Source organism: Eleutherodactylus coqui, chromosome 2, assembly GCF_035609145.1.
Source record: "Eleutherodactylus coqui strain aEleCoq1 chromosome 2, aEleCoq1.hap1, whole genome shotgun sequence".
Taxonomy (NCBI): domain Eukaryota; kingdom Metazoa; phylum Chordata; class Amphibia; order Anura; family Eleutherodactylidae; genus Eleutherodactylus; species Eleutherodactylus coqui.
In genome coordinates, this window is record NC_089838.1 from 62,220,214 (window position 1) to 62,237,426 (window position 17,213).

At 43.4% G+C, this 17,213-nt stretch overlaps 1 protein-coding gene across 1 annotated transcript in view; it reads left to right on the forward strand.

Moving 5' to 3' along the window:
• Nucleotides 1–17,213, forward strand: part of FSTL4 (follistatin like 4) — an 846,999-nt gene that overhangs the window by 716,422 nt on the left and 113,364 nt on the right. Inside the window, exon 6 of the mRNA XM_066591052.1 lies at nt 7,644–7,810. Within this exon, the coding sequence (XP_066447149.1) occupies nt 7,644–7,810 (167 nt within the window). The remainder of the gene's footprint in view (nt 1–7,643; nt 7,811–17,213) is intronic.

Here is a 17,213-nt window from a genome sequence, read left to right on the forward strand (position 1 = left end):
GTTTTAACCCATTAGTGACCGGCCTATTTTACACCTTGAAGAGTTTTTGAAGTTATTTTTTTTCATAGTTTTGGGCCCCCATGCCCCAAGCTATATATAAACAACATATTGATCATGGTGCTGGATGGCATTTCACAGGTGACATCACTGGGCAAGAAGGTGTTTATTTAATTATTTTATATGTGTCACCCCCTTCACTGACACCAATATATAATTATATCAGTAGACTCCTTTATAGACCAGGCAATTTTTTTTTGTTTGTACATTGTTACGTTTCAGGAGCCATAACATTTTTAGTTTTTCATCAACAAAGCCATATGAGGCCTTTCTTTTTCCAGGATGAGTTGTATCTTTTAAAGCTACCACTTTGGGGCACATATAATGTATTGTTAATATTTTATACATTTTGAGGGGGAAGGGGAATTTTTAAAAAATGGAGATTCCGTCACAGTTTTTTATCTCTTCATTTATGACATTCATCAGGGCTCAGTCACATGGGCGTTTTGACGTGCAAATTTTTGTGCGCATAATTGATGCGTTCAAAAATTTGCGTGACCAAAGTGGGCGGCACGCAGGAAAAAAAGCACCTAGCAGCGTTTTTCTGTTTAAAAAGAGCGCTGCCTGCTATCCCCTGCTGCTGCTGTGACAGCTGCAGCAGAGGATTCCTTGGATGTGAAACCCCTGGATGTGACAGCATTAAGCTGTGGTCAGTGGTGCTGGCGGCAGCAGCGGCAGCCCCATAAACATACAGAGAACATCGCAATCCTCTGCTACAGCTGTGACAGAGGATTTTTTCATCTCCGCAGGGTGTCCCTTTGTCACTGAACATTGTGACAGTATTGTCACAGTGTCCAGTGACAATATGACTCCCTGCACAGATGAAGAAATCCTCTGCCACAGCTGTCACAGCTGTGGCAGAGGATTGCGATATTCTCCCATTGAATTCAATGGAGCCGGCAACATAGCCAGCTCCATTGAAAGCAATGTGATGCCGGCAAGCCCTGCAGTGATTTTTGGGGAAGGGCTTCAAATATAAGCCCTTCCATGAAAAGCATCCCAAAAATGTGTAAAAAAAAAAAAAAAAATCTATACTCACCTCTTTGCAGCTGCCGGGGCCTAGGCGCGTCCAGCCGGCTCTTCTCCTGCCCTGCTATGAAGAGCTTTCTGCAGGTGGGGATTTAAAAACCCCACTTGCTAAAAGGGCTGGCTCTGATTGGCTGAGCACTGTGACCAATCAGAAGAAGCTCTCAGCTATTGAATGACACATGGGAGCTGCCTCTGATTGGTCCCTGTGCTCAGCCAATCAGAGGCAGCATTCACCTATTCATGAACCCATTCATGGTTCTACATCATGAGACTCCATTTTCAACATAATGAATGTCCTTTAATTACAGTCCTCTCTATTCTGGTATAATACAGTATTCATATGAATACATATATAGCATTTCATTTATAATCAGCCTTTTGTTAATATTCATCATAACATATCTTTCTGTCTAAAGAAGAGATGACTGAGGGTGCTTTTAGACAGAATGATTATAATCTTTCAAAAAATTGTTCAAAAGAGTGAAAATGAACGATAATGATGCCATCTAATTGTGAAGCAACGACTGAATGACGAACGATAAAATCATTCTCTTTTCACTTATGATTCATTTTATGCAGGCATAAAAATCATCGTTGGCTCGTTCACTTATCATTTGATTTAACCAGCGCTCGTTCAGTCCTTCCAACTCACTTATACAGCCAATGTGAAAGACTGAACGATTCTGAACAATGTATCTACCTGTATAAACAGAGTGCATGAGCGAAGGAGCTAACAATGACATCATTCGCTCGTTCAAACCATAAATCGTCTAATCTTAAAGGGCCTAAGACAATCAGTTATGTTACTTGTTGCTGAAAATCTTGCAAGAGATCAAGTCTTCTGAATGTGGATAAACGAGACATCAAGAGGGTGTTGTTTTTTTCTGAACTGTTTGAACCCTGCACATCTTTCCTTTAAATGTACATCCGGTTATTGCAAGAAGTATTGAACTTTCTAAAACCAAATCCTGCATGTGGATCTGTCTTAAACATAAAACTCATTAACACACGGAAGCTCGGTGATATTACAGCAGCAGGCATGTGGATGATATTTCATTATCAGGATTCTTCAAGAATATAATTATAGGGTAGTGTCAGTTTGACATATTGATAATTATTGAATAGTATTCGTAGAAATGCTTATAGCTAACATAACAGAAATGACAAGAAAATGACAGGCTTGAGAATTACAGTATAAAAGTGTCTCTGCAGAGAGAAGTATTTCTAGAGCATTCAAAATCCATGTGGTTAGATCTGTATGTACTCATTTATACCTGCTCTCTCCAATGACCTCAATTATAGACGTCTTATTGTTAAATTATGATTGCCATTGGCAGTCTGCAGATGACACTAGGAAGAAGATTCCTGTGATAAATCAACACCACATGTAACACCTTGCAAGATGTGATTAGAAGAAACGTTGAGGAGGCAGCTGAACATTCATTTAGCAGAAAATAAACCCCTAGACAGGATTAAAGATGAAAAAGAAATATGTTAAGCAGATGTAAAAGTGTGAATTTACATGTCATTGAAGCAGTACAGTCCTGTCTCTGCTATTACAGCAAAATCTATTCTGTTTTAAATAAATCGGCAAGAACCTGTAACCCATTGCATGCCATAACCCATATTCACTTGTCCTTGATATCAAACATGTATGCTTTATTTTCCTTAAGAAAAAAACTGTTAACTTGATGTCTCACATGACATCAATTTTCTCACATGATGAAGATTCCACCTCTCCAAATGAGGGGTTGAAATCTGAACCAACTTCAACATCAAAATTCAAACCATTTTGAACTAGGGGTTTGTTGCAGACAATCCATAGCAAATTCTGCTCGGTGTGGATGTAGCCTAAGACTTTCTACACTACAAGATGAAGCAGTATACCCCTTCCTCCACAAAAGCTTCTGCTATTTACACTGCTAATTGCCATTGTATGCCTTCCTACAGTGCAGTTTCAGCAGGACTTTCCTCCAGATAGGATTACATAGAGGTGGAATGTATGTATTTTCATAAAAGTGATATTTCTATGCAGTTCAGTGGATGTTCCTGGACACAAGAGGTGGAAATTAAGATCAGAATTTCCCTCCATTTGGGATTCAAATGTTCAGACATATGCAATCAGTGAAAAGAAAGAACAAAGACAAAAAAATCAGAAGGAAAGTAGAGGAGTAAGAGACACCGATCACAAACTAAAATTTTTCTATACAAATGCACAGAGCATGGGAAACAAAGAGAATCAGAGCTCCTTTCATAGGAAGAGAAATTAGATGTCATAGGCATCACGGAAACATAGTGGAATGATAAACATGATTGGAATACAAGGCTTGAAGGATACAACTTATTTAAAAGAAATAGACCCAATAAAAGATGAGGAGGTGCTGCATTGTATGTTAGGAAAGCTACATCTCCAAAGAGAGTCAAGCTTCAGAGAATGGTAGTTCTGTAGAAACTGTTTAGGTAACAATACAAGGGGAGAACAACAGAAAGTACACTATTGTAGGCATTTACTATAGGCCATCTAGACAAGCAGAAGATATGAATTAAGTCTTTCTACATCAGATGGCCAAGTACTCAAAAAAGTACAACATAGTGATCATGGGAGATTTTAGCTATCAAGACATTTGTTGGGAATCTCACTCAGGTAAAAGTAATGGATCCAACAAATTCTTATCCGCTCTTGCTGCCAACTTTTTATTTTAAAAGTTAGAATGGAAAACAAGGGATCTGCTATTTCGGACCTAATTTTTACTAACAGGGAGAAAATGGTGGAGGCAGTAATCATGTTATTCTTGAATTATGGATAACAAGACGAGGAGGACCTAAAAGGACTCAAGACTTCAAGGTTAGATTTCAGAAAGGAAAATTTTGAATGGACTCAGAAAGAGAGTAGTAAAGATCCAATGGTTGGATGTTATTAAGGCCGCCTGCAGACGGCCGGGTCGGATCCGGCTGCGAGAATTCTCGCCACAGGACCCAACCTGAGCACCTGCAGAGAGCAGCGCGTACTCACCTGCGCCCCGCAGCTTCGGATCTTTCATGTGCCGGCTGCCGGGCAGCCGACGCATGCGCAGACCGGAGCCGGCGGAGGGCGAGTGACGTTTCTGTGCGGGGCTCTGCGTTTGTTAACGCAATCCTATGCAGGCTTCCAGCAGCGGAAATCCCGACGCGGAATTTCCGCTCGTCTGCAGGCGGCCTAAGAATGCAAAAGCCCAAGATGGCTGGGAAATTTAACGAAATGAGATTCTCAATGCACAGTTGTTCACTATCCCTAAATGAAGGGATAGTTAACAACTGTGGGAAGAATGGGAAGCATTTAAAAAGACCAGGATGGATGAACACAGAACTTAAACACATGCTAAAAAGGAAGGAAAAATGTTTATCAAATGGAAAGAAGGGGGCATATAAAGTAGAATATAATGCAGTTAACAAAAATTGCAGGGCAAGTGTCAGACTAATTGTATGTATGAACAAAAAGATGGGGAGGGAACACTTAGCTAACTTAATTGAATGCAAGTCTTCAGATCCAGATGAATTACAACTTAGGATATTGAAGGAAGCAGGAGTGGTAATTGCTGAACCACTAACTGTAATGTCTGAAAACTCAGAGAGAACAAAAGAAGTCCCAGAAGATTGGAGAAGGGCAAATGTTGTCCCTAACTTAAAAAGGGGAATAATGAGCACATGAGCATATATCAGCTTGCCAGTTCTCCAGTCGGCCAATATATGGCCAATGCATTGGATTCGAATGCATCAGATCACATGGCCGTATTCCCGCAACGTAAAAGCACCCGGCCGGCCAATATAGCGCAAAGCGTTTTTACGTTGGGACTATCCTGGAACTATCTTTTGGGCCGGAATACATCGGCCACTGCATGGACTCATATGGGAGCCATTGACAGTGGCTGGAGAACAAAGGTGGGAGGGAGTTTAGCAGCGTGACTGCTAAACTCCCTCCCTCTTCTCTTCTCCCCTCTGGCTAATTCCAATGGAAGGGGGCGGGATAGGGTGGAGCTAAGCACCACCCTGTCCCACCTCCTCCTATTGCTGGCTGCGGACAAGGGATGGGATGGGGGCAGAGCTAAGTGCCACCCCCTCCCCACCCCCTGTCCACAGCCAGCAGTTGGAGGAGGCGGGACAGGGTGGTGCATAGCTCCACCTCACCCCCTCCCATTGCAATCAGCCAATGGGGAGGAGAGAGGAGGTGAGCCGGCAAGAGGGAGGGAAGGGGAAGGCTCGACGGCATGGCAGCCTCGGCGTATATGCACCGGGGCCTATGCCATCTGAACGGGTGCACAGACATTAGATTTGTGCGCCCATTCACAAGTTTTTTATCCTCACATCGTAGCATATATTGGCTGTCCGTGAAAATGGCGGCCGATATACACTCGTGTGAAAGAACCCTGACTTCTATACCAGGATCTTTGAACAAATTATTAAACAGCATATATGCAAGTACTTGCATGATAATTATCCAGAGGCAGAAGAGATTTGTAACAAATTGGTTATGCAAGATTAATCTAATTTCCTTCTATGACAGAATCACAGACTGGGATGATCAGGGAAATGAGGTAGGTATAGTATATCATGACTTTAGTAAAGTATTTGACAAAGTATCTAATTCCATTCCTATTGAAAAAATGACCAAATATGGGATCAACAAGGCAAATGTTAGATGAATTCACAACTGGCTGAGCGATTGTTCTCAAAGAGTGGTCATAAATGGCTGCACATCCAAGTGAAAGAATATTTAACATTTTTATAAATTATCTAGATGAGCGGAAACTCATCAAATTTTCAGATGACACAAAGCTAGGAAGGATAATAACTAGGGATGAGCGAGTATACTCACTAAAGCACTACTCGCTCGAGTAATGTGCCTTAGACGAGTATCTCCCCGCTCGTCCCTGAAGATTCGGGAGCCGCCGCAGCTGACAGGTGAGTCGCGGCGGGGAGCGGGGGAGAGCGGGCGGGAGAGAGGGAGAGAGAGATCTCCCCTCCGTTCCTCCACTCTCTCCCCCGCTGCTCCCCGCCCCGCGTCGGCCCCCGAATCTTCAGGGACGAGCAGGGAGATACTCGGCTAAAGCACATTACTCGAGCGAGTAGTGCTTTACCGAGTATACTTGCTCATCCCTAATAATAACACAAGAGAGGAGAAAGAAAGGATTCAAAAAAGAACTAGAAAAGCTTGACCAGTGGGGGCCAGTAACAGAATGGTATTTAGCAAGGAGAAATGCAAGGTCCTACATCTGGGCAAAAATGAAAAAGCACATGCAGAATGGGAGGAATAAGGCTAAGCAGCATATGTGAAAAAGAGTAGGTTATACTAATAGATCACAGACTGAACATGAGTCAATAGTGTGAAACAGCAGCAAAAAAGGAAAACACAATTCTGAGATGTATTACAAGAAGCATAGTATAGATCATGTGAGGTAATTATTCCCCTCTACTCTTTCTTGGTCAGACCCCATCTGGAATACTGTGTTCAGTTCTGGGAACTCCGATTTAAAAAATTGACAAACTAAAACAAGTTCAGAGAAGAGTTACCAGGATGGTGAGTGGTCTGCAAACCATGTCCTATGAGGAATGGTTAAAGGATCTGAGAATGTTTAGCTTGCAAAAAGAAGGCTGAGAGGAGACTTAATAGCGGTCTACAAATATCTGAAGGGTTGTCACAGTGCACAGGGATCAGTCCTATTCTCATTGGTACAAGGAAAGACTAGAAGCAATGGGATGAAACTGAAAAGGAGGAGACACAAATTACATATTAGAAAAATCTTTCTGACAATGAGGGTGATGAATGAGTGGAACAGGTTACCACGGGATGAGTCCTCCTTCAATGGAAGTCTTCAAACACTGGCCAGACAGACCTCTATCTGGGATGATTTAGTGAATCCTGCATTGTGGAGGGAGTTGGACCAGATGACACGGTAGTTCCCTTCCAAGTTTACGATCCTATGAGTCAATTGCTGATAGACACATAAAAACAAGCATACAACCATTCTAGAAAGTTCAGTGTAGCACTGTCATAATGCATGCAATGTAATATAATGCCTGTTCTCAGCTGCAGCATTCACTGTTGAGTTCCAATATGTATCTGAAACTCAAAATAGCTCAACACCAGAGCATCCTGGCAGGACTTTCACAGATTGTGTCTCCATAGCCAAGGAATGGATCAAAAATCTGAGATCACCATGCATAATGCCAAGTGTTAGTTGGAGTGTAGTTAAGAACAATGACATTTGAGTTTCTTGAATCCACATCACCATATGGTAGTCTAGCATATACATTTGGGTTTGAAGTGCCCATGCTATAGTAGCAGTAAAAGAAGAAGACAAACTAAATTTTGATGTTAATGGTTTTGCCAAGAGATGTTCAACTCATATGACACAATGATATGAGGAGTCCATGTGTCCACATAATGTTGTCCATATACTACATGTTTACAATTATTATCTCAATCTCAAATAACTCTATTTTCTCCTTATTCCACCAAAAATGATGGCTCATTCTTTAACTTCATATTAAAATGTTTGTTCCCTCTTTTCTCTTTTCAGAGGTTGTCCAGCTCACACTTGACCCGGATAAAGAGGTCAGTGTGACAACTGTAACTGTTGGATTAAGTACTGTGCTAACCTGTGGAATTCATGGAACACTACGTCCTCCCATCATCTGGAGACGAAATGGAGTAATATTAAACTTCTTAGATTTGGAAGATATTAATGTAAGTCACAATATTCTTTAAACGCTATGTACACATTTGTACTCTTTTTTTTTTTTAAATCAATGTGTTTTTGGAAATGAGAACTTTTTGCAATTGGTTTTTAGTAAAATTTCTGATTTTTTGATTCTATGCTTGTATTGTTTTCCAAGGCACTACAGACTGAAAGACTGAAATCTTACCAAATTCTGTCCATCAGAGTAAACTGACAGCTCCTCCCCAAGTTTTCTCTTCTGTTGTGAATATGCATTCACTGCCACTGAGCTAGTTACATAGGGCTTTATGACAATGCTGAGGGATGATGGGGGAGATCAGGAGGACAGAGGGCAGAGAGAACTACTATTACAGGGGGCTGTAATTCACTCTGGGTAAATTTTCTACTCTTATCAGCAGTGAGGGGGAACTAGCAGCTACTCAAAGAGAGGATGGAGAGAGCTGTATAGCATTGAGTGTGTGTGGTTATGCTAAACAGCATCTGAAATAGGAGAGGGGAGGCAGAGCTGACCTTGTGCATTTTTCATGAAAGACCAGCTGATTGCTGCTGAGAATGCCCATGAGTCAGAAACTTGAATGTAGGAAAGACTGCAAACCAAGTAGGAGGCTTTCTAAATGCATGAGAAGGAAACTCAATGCAAAAAAAAAAAGTTGCTCATTCTTTTTCTGCAAGGACTTGGGGGCTTTTTTCACTGAACAAGTTCAGATTCTTACCGGATCGCTGGATTCTGAACAATAATTGTTCAGTGTAAAAGCTGGCAGCGACTAAACAATGAACAATAATTTTCTGCAGGCATACAAATCAAACAACAGTCAGCCAATGTAGACAGACTGTTGTTCATTTATGTTTACTGTGAATGGAGGCAGCAGCCGCGAGGGATCTCCAGCCTGCTCTGCCTACCTCCATTGAGCAATCCTCGCTCCTGTGGGAAATCACAGGCATGATCAATTAGTTGCAAAAATCAAGATTAGAGTGAATCAGTGCAACAATGTGAGTTTTAGCCATCTCCAAAGTAATAATAGTGTGGTGTTTGAGATGTTTTGATGTTCTGTCTGCAGTACAACCCTTGAGCCTCACAACAAATGCATGACGCAAATCGCCATTTAGCCCTAATAATGAGCATATGTAGGTCTATATATGGCTAGGAAAAGACAAAAATGTTTAAGCATAACTACTGAACTTTCAGATCAATGTGCAGTGGTATGCATTCATTCAAAGCTAGATCTCATCAATGTTCCAGCAAATGGTTTACAGGATATTGGTCATATTTTTATACTAAAATGAAAAGCTTTCTTGATACAAAATCATTTTCTTTTATCACTAAATGATTGTATCTATTGTACTAAAATTATATTGCTCAGGTGAGCATGCTACAATATTTCTATAACCACTGAATTAGAATTAAATAAACATAATTATCTCCGCAATCAAAGTAACATACATGGAGTTAAGGGTCCATTTACATGCAATGATTATCGCTCAAAATTCATTTAAACGATGGCATATGAGCAATCATTGTTGCATGTAAATGCTGCCATTGTTTACTTTTCAGCTGATTAATGATTTTAAGGTGAACTTAAAATCCATCCTTCAGCTGGAGAGAAGATAACATGGACCGCACGCTGTGTTCTGCACGGGAGTTGGAAATTACATTGTATTCTGCAAGAACAATGGAGCTGTGTGCAGAGCTCAGACCTTATGCTGTGCTCTGCAAACAGCTCCCGTTGGCCCTTTTACATGCAATTGAAGCTAATAAAGTGTTACTGGACACTAGTGTCTATTAAAACTTTATTCAAAATGATCGCTAAAACTGTCAATCTTTCCATTGTTCAAAAGATTGTGTTTACATGTAGAGATGAGCGAGCACCAAAATGTTTGAGTGATCGTTACTTGAGTCGAACTTTCAGTGATGCTTGAGAGTTCGTTTCGAGTAACGAACCCTGTTGAAGTCAATGGGCGACTCGAGCATTTTTGTATATGACTGGTGCTCCGCTAAGGTTTTCATTTGTGAAAATCTTAGCAAATCACCAAAGTCATGTAAAAAACACAAAAATGGATAGGGCAGGCAAGGAGCAACATGGAGGGCTGCATTTCGGGCTCTGAAGTCTCACTATTAAGCCACAATAGTGGCAAGAGTGAGACCCCCCCCCCCCCCCCCCGGCACTGTCAGCATAAAGATCGTTCTCCTCTGCCACAGCTGTAACAGCTGTAGCAGAGAAGAACGATGTTAGCCCATTGAAGCAATGGGCTGCCGGCGAGTGCAGGATAAATTTTCGGGAAGGGCTTAAAAATATAAGCCTTTACCTGAAAATCATCCTAAAATGTGTAAAAATAAAAAAGAAAATTTATACTCACCTTTCCACTGCAGACGGAGTTCAGCCGCGTCTGGCCGGCAGTTCTCCTGAACTGCTGTGAGTAGTATTCAGCAGCAGGGACCAATCAGGGGCAGCTCTCAGCTGTCATTCAGCTGAGAGCTGCCCCTGATTGGTCCCTGTGCTGAGCCAATCAGAGGCAGCACTCACTCACCCATTTATGAATTCATGAATGGGTGAGTGAGAGCTGCCTCTGATTGGTGAGGCTGTGACCAATCAGAGGCAGCTCATTCAGCAGGCGGGGATTTTAAATCCCCGGCTGCTGAATACTACTCACAGCAGTTCAGGAGAACTGCCGGCCAGACGGGGCTGAACTCCGGCTGCAGCGGAAAGGTGAGTATAATTTTTTTTTTTTTTTTTACACATTTTAGAATGATTTTCAGGTAAGGGCTTATATTTTTAAGCCCTTCCCGAAAATTCATCCCGCGCTCTTCAGCAGCCCATTGCTTTCAATGGAGCCGGCTGTATTGTCGGCTCCATTGAATTCAAAGGTCAGTGCTCGTTTAATCGAGATCAGTACCGCGTGGTGCTCGTCTCGAGTAACGAGCATCTCGAGCACCCTAATACTCGAACGAGCATCAAGCTCGGACGAGTATGCTCGCTCATCTCTATTTACATGTAAATGGGGCTTTAGCATACATACAATGCTGTCTGAATGCTGCACTGTTTAATTTGAAATAGAGTTATGGAGAAGATCCAAATTTAGTAAAATCATATTTGCAAGAACAGGAACCAGTGAGTCAAGATGTTCATAATTAGGCTAGGGCTCTACCAGAACATGGCATTATTGGGAAATTTGGGTGAAATTGCATGACTGCAAGTGGACATCAATGTTTCCCAACCATGCAATTTTTGCTATGATTTTAAGGTTACATATGACTCTTTGGCACACTGGAAAAAAATGAAGTAGCTGAATGGTAATCCTGCAATGTAAGTGCTCCCATTCACTGCAATGCGATTCTAAAGTTAAAGTCTCGCATCGCAGTGCGAGAAAAACACAGGCAAATATCCCAAAATCGCTGGGATATCACTGCAACATCGCCAGTCTTTTCAATGGGGCCAGCGGCAGCAGCGTTAGCCCCATTGAAAAGATATGGAGAATGCCGCGGATTTCTGCCACAGCTGTGACAGCTGTCACAGCTGTGGCAGGAGTTTCCTTCATCCCCGTGGGGACCGCTGGGATGAAGAAATCCTCTGTCACAGCTGTGACAGCTGTCACAGCTTTGGCAGAAGTCAGCGGCATGCTATCCCATTGCTTTCAATGGGATCGGCACTGCTGCCGATCCCATTGAAAGCAGTGGTTTCTGACAAGCCCCGCAGAATGATTATCGAAGAAGGGCTTGAAATATAAGCCCTTCCCCGATAATCATAAAAAAGTGGTTAAAAAGTAATAAAAATGTTACTCACCTCTCCTGCTGTCAGTTGCGTCCTCTGGCTGGCTCCCCGGCACTGCTACTGAGCTCTTTCAGCAGATGGGGATTTAAAAATCCCCGCCTCCTGAAAGGGCTGTGCAGATTGGCTGAGGGCTCAGCCAATAGCAGCTACTGCTTAGCTATTGGCTGAGCGCTCAGCCAATGACAGATAGCTCTTAGCTATTCATTCATGAATAGCTAAGATATTGCTATTGCTGTCACAGCTGTGGCAGAAGTCCGCAGCATTCTCCATATCTTTTCAATGGGGCTAGCGCTGCTGCCGCTGGCCCCATTGAAAAGACTGTCGCAGCGATATCCCAGCGATTTTCTCGCACTGCTCTGCAAGAGTTTTCACTTACTCACGCAGCGCAGTGGAGAAAAAAAACGCCAGTGGGTGGGAGCCCTAACTCATGGGTAGTGACACTTTTCTATGCAACCCTAGCCTTCAATGAACTTCCCTACCAAGTCAGATTCTCAACTATGCAAAAATTGTAACTACTCCAAAATAGTTTGATTTTTGCTATCATTTTAAGGTTACTTACAACTCTTTTCCACATTGGAAAAAATTGAAGTAGCTGAATGTTAATCCTGCAATGTAACTCATGGGTGGCGCCACTTTACTATGCAACCCTAGCCTCTAATGAACTTCCCTGTAATGCCAGATTCTCTGTGCATTGTATATTGCTATGGGTGTTTGTCTAGCTACTATTTTCTTCACAGTAGCTTAAGCACTTGTACGGCTACTTACAAAGTGTGTTTAATATAAAAGTTAAATATTTAGATTTTCATCCATTTTCATTCATTATATCACTCAATCCCATTGCCATTGGCCACCTGACTTAGAGCATTCACTTCTGATTAGGAGGATTTTTTTTGCTCTCTGTGGTATATAAAAACTGACAACACTGATCAGCCCACTAAAAAGCATTGGCTTTTGCAGCCCGTTAATTTAATTATCTCAATTTTCGTCCTGAGGTCGCCTGAAGCGGTTACACAATTGCATTTCTACTTTGCACAACAAGGTTAGCAATTTAGTTAATTGGAAATACAAGAAGAAATTAATTGCAGAATTTAACTTCAAGGAAATGATGTTGCACATTGCCACAGCTGTCCCTGCACACAAAATGTCTGTGTTACACCTCCTCTGGGAACAAGAGAGAAGAAATCAACATTTCAGATTCCATTTCATCATTTCAGACTGCTAAGTGATGTTTTATTTGCAATTAATTAGCTTGGAATAAATGAGAAAAAAAGGAAAGTGAAATATGAAGTTCAAAAGCATTTTATCTGAGAAAATGGTAGCAGAATATTTTCATTTGTAACACATTAACACATTTGTATGGCAATGTAACAGCAACTCAGATCTCATAGTCACCATCTCAGTGGTAAAGCCTATGAATCTACACATTCTCCAGAAAACTCATTATATTATTTCATCTTCCAGTATAATGTTGGCTATCATCATTAGTTTTTTATTCTTTTAACCTCTTTCCACATAGTGAGGTACATGTAGGGATCAGCTGTAGCCTCTAAAACCATATCTCCCAAGGTTGTTAAATAAAGGAAGGCATTATCTTTGGCAACTCATCAATGGTACCCACAACAACTTTGCGGGGTGGTCATGAGATGTTATGACAACTGGAGGCCTAACAAAGGCCAACAGTAATGGAGTGAGCACCAAGTTTTTCACTAATAGGTGACAATGATTTGATCTATAGTGGTGTTAAATGAACTGAAAATGTTAAAATTACAAAAATCACTAGTGGGACAAATAAATAAATATGATCAACAGTTTCCATTGTTGTCCCTTTATAATTCAATAATAAAATTGAAAACACTTTTTTCCCACTAAAACTCAGGTTTCTTTAATGCAAATGAACAAACATAAGACAATTATACAAATTTGGCATGACTACAATAACTACACTCCCTGGAGTAAAAGTTACAGATAGGTTAAGCCCCATTTACACTCAACGGTTATCACTCAAAATTTATTCAAACAAATTTTGGTGAGCATAAAATCCATTGTTCAGCTGAAGAGAGATAGCAGAGACCGCACGCTGTGTTCTGATTACATTGTATTAAGCTGACAGCCCATGCCAGCCCTTGCAAAGACAATGCAGCTGAGTGCAAAGTCCAGACCACATGCTGAGTTTTGCATACAGCTGCTGGAGGCTCATTTGCATGCAAATAAAGCCGAGAAAGTGCTAATGGGCATTAGTGCCCATTAGAGATGAGCGAGCACCAAAATGCTCGGGTGCTCGTTACTCGGGACGAACTTTTCGCGATGCTCGAGGGTTCGTTTCGAGTAACGAACCCCATTGAAGTCAATGGGCGACCCGAGCATTTTTGTATTTCGCCGATGCTCGCTAAGGTTTCCTTGTGTGAAAATCTGGGCAATTCAAGAAAGTGATGGGAACGACACAGCAACGGATAGGGCAGGCGAGGGGCTACATGTTGGGCTGCATCTCAAGTTCACAGGTCCCACTATTAAGCCACAATAGCGGCAAGAGTGGGCCCCCCCCCTCCCAAAAACTTTTACTTCTGAAAAGGCCTCATTAGCATGGCATACCTTTGCTAAGCACCACACTACCTCCAACAAAGCACAATCACTGCCTGCATGACACTCCACTGCCACTTCTCCTGGGTTACATGCTGCCCAACCGCCCCCCCCCCCCCGCCCCCCACAGCGCACACCAAAGTGTCCCTGCGCAGCCTTCAGCTGCCCTCATGCCACACCACCCTCATGTCTATTTAGAAGTGCGTCTGCCATGACGAGGAACCGCAGGCACACACTGCAGAGGGTTGGCACGGCTAGGCAGCGACCCTCTTTAAAAGGGGCGGGGCGATAGCCCACAATGCTGTACAGAAGCAATGAGAAATAGAATCCTGTGCCACCGCCATCAGGAGCTGCACATGTGGGCATAGCAATGGGGAACCTATGTGCCACACACTATTCATTCTGTCAAGGTGTCTCTGCATGCCCCAGTCAGACCGGGCTTTTTAATTCATAGACACAGGCAGGTACAACTCCCTATTGTGAAGTCCCTGTCGACCGACAGCATGGGTGGCTCCCTGGAACCCACCGGCGATACACAAAAATATCCCATTGCATTGCCCAACACAGCTGAGGTAGTAATGTCGTGCTTAATGCAGGTGGGCTTCGGCCCACACTGCATGCCCCAGTCTGACTGTTGTTCTTTACAAGTGGAAACAGATGCATTTATAATTCCCTGTGGACCCACAGCATGGGTGGGTGCCAGGAAGCCACCGGCGGTACATAGAAATATCCCATTGCATTGCCCAACACAGCTGAGGTAGTAATGTCGTGCTTAATGCAGGTGGGCTTCGGCCCACACTGCATGCCCCAGTCAGACTGGGGTTCTTTACAAGTGGAAACAGATGCATTTATAATTCCCTGTGGACCCACAGCATGGGTGGCTCCCTGGAACCTACCGGCGGTACATAAAAATATCCCATTGCATTGCCCAACACAGCTGAGGTAGTAATGTCGTGCTTAATGCAGGTGGGCTTCAGCCCACACTGCATGCCCCAGTCAGACTGGGGTTCTTTAGAAGTGGAAACAGATGCATTTATAATTCCCTGTGGACCCACAGCATGGGTGGCTCCCTGGAACCCACCGGCGGTACATAAAAATATCCCATTGCATTGCCCAACACAGCTGAGGTAGTAATGTCGTGCTTAATGCAGGTGGGCTTCGGCCCACACTGCATGCCCCAGTCAGACTGGGGTTCTTTACAAGTGGACACATGTAGGTTAAACTCCGTGTGCACCTACAGCATGGGTGGCTCCCTGGAACCCACCAGCGGTACACAAAAATATCCCATTGCATTGCCCAACACAGCTGAGGTAGTAATGTCGTGCTTAATGCAGGTGGGCTTTGGCCCACACTGCATGCCCCAGTCTGACTGTGGTTCTTTACAAGTGGAAACAGATGCATTTATAATTCCCTGTGGACCCACAGCATGGGTGGGTGCCAGGAAGCCACCGGCGGTACATAGAAATATCCCATTGCATTGCCCAACACAGCTGAGGTAGTAATGTCGTGCTTAATGCAGGTGGGCTTCGACCCACACTGCATGCCCCAGTCAGACTGGGGTTCTTTACAAGTGGAAACAGATGCATTTATAATTCCCTGTGGACCCACAGCATGGGTGGCTCCCTGGAACCCACCGGCGGTACATAGAAATATCCCATTGCATTGCCCAACACAGCTGAGGTAGTAATGTCATGCTTAATGCAGGTGGGCTCCGGCCAACACTGCATGCCCCAGTCAGACTGGTAATATGTACCTTAACAGTAACCGCGTTGGTGGTAATGTGGTGGTGACTGCGGACCTAGTAGCGCGGTTTTATTTTGTTTGTTTTCGGAATGTGGCCAGGATTAAGTGGGCCGTGGCGGGGGATGTTTTGGAGGCACTACGTGTCCTCTCCACGTGTCCGTGGTTATATGCACCTTAACAGTAACAGCGTTGGTGGGAAATGGCCTTGCCGCCATCATGTCTTTGGGAAGCCTCTGTTTCCACACCCCAGAGACATACCATTAGCAGCGGTATAGGCAGAGCCCAGAATTAGTAACATTTCAGCCGTAGCATTAGCGACAGGCCCCACTAACATATCACTAGCAGCATTATAGGGGGAGCACAGTCTTAGTTCCATTTAAGTCATTGTAGCAGCCTACACAGGCCCCAGGAACAATTCCGAAGCAGCAGTATAGGAGGAGCATAGTCTTAGTTCCATTTAAGTCATTGTAGCAGCCTACACAGGCCCCAGGAACAATTCCGAAGCAGCAGTATAGTGGGAGCGCAGTCTTAGTTCCATTTCAGTAGCTGCAGTATAGCCAAGGCCCAAGTTACATTTATGTAGCTAAAGTGTAGGCCAACCCCGCACACATTTCTGTACCATGAGTGCAGGTGAAGAACATACAAATTGCTATGATTACACTGTAGGTGAGGGCCCCAAAACATTGGTGTACCAACAGTACTAATGTACCTCAGTAAAAATTGACCATGCCCAACCAAGATGGCAGGTGAAACCCATTAATCGCTTTGGTTAATGTGGCTTAAGTGGTAACTAGGCCTGGAGGCAGCCCAGTTTAACTAAAAATTGGTTCAAGTTAAAGTTTCAACGCTTTTAAGAGCATTGAAACATATAAAAATTGTTTAGACAAATTAGATGAGTGAGCCTTGTGGCCCTAAGAAAAATTGCCCGTTCAGCGTGATTACGTGAGGTTTCAGGAGGAGGAGCAGGAGGAGGAGGAGGAATATTAGACACATATTGATGAAGCAGAAATGTCCCCGTTTTGGATGGTGAGAGAGAACGTAGCTTCCATCCGCGGGTGCAGCCTACGTATTGCTTACGTATCGCTGCTGTCCGCTGGTGGAGAAGAGAAGTCTGGGGAAATCCAGGCTTTGTTCATCTTGATGAGTGTTAGCCTGTCGGCACTGTCGGTTGACAGGCGGGTACGCTTATCTGTGATGATTCCCCCAGCCGCACTAAACACCCTCTCCGACAAGACGCTAGCCGCAGGACAAGCAAGCACCTCCAGGGCATACAGCGCGAGTTCAGGCCACGTGTCCAGCTTCGACACCCAGTAGTTGTAGGGGG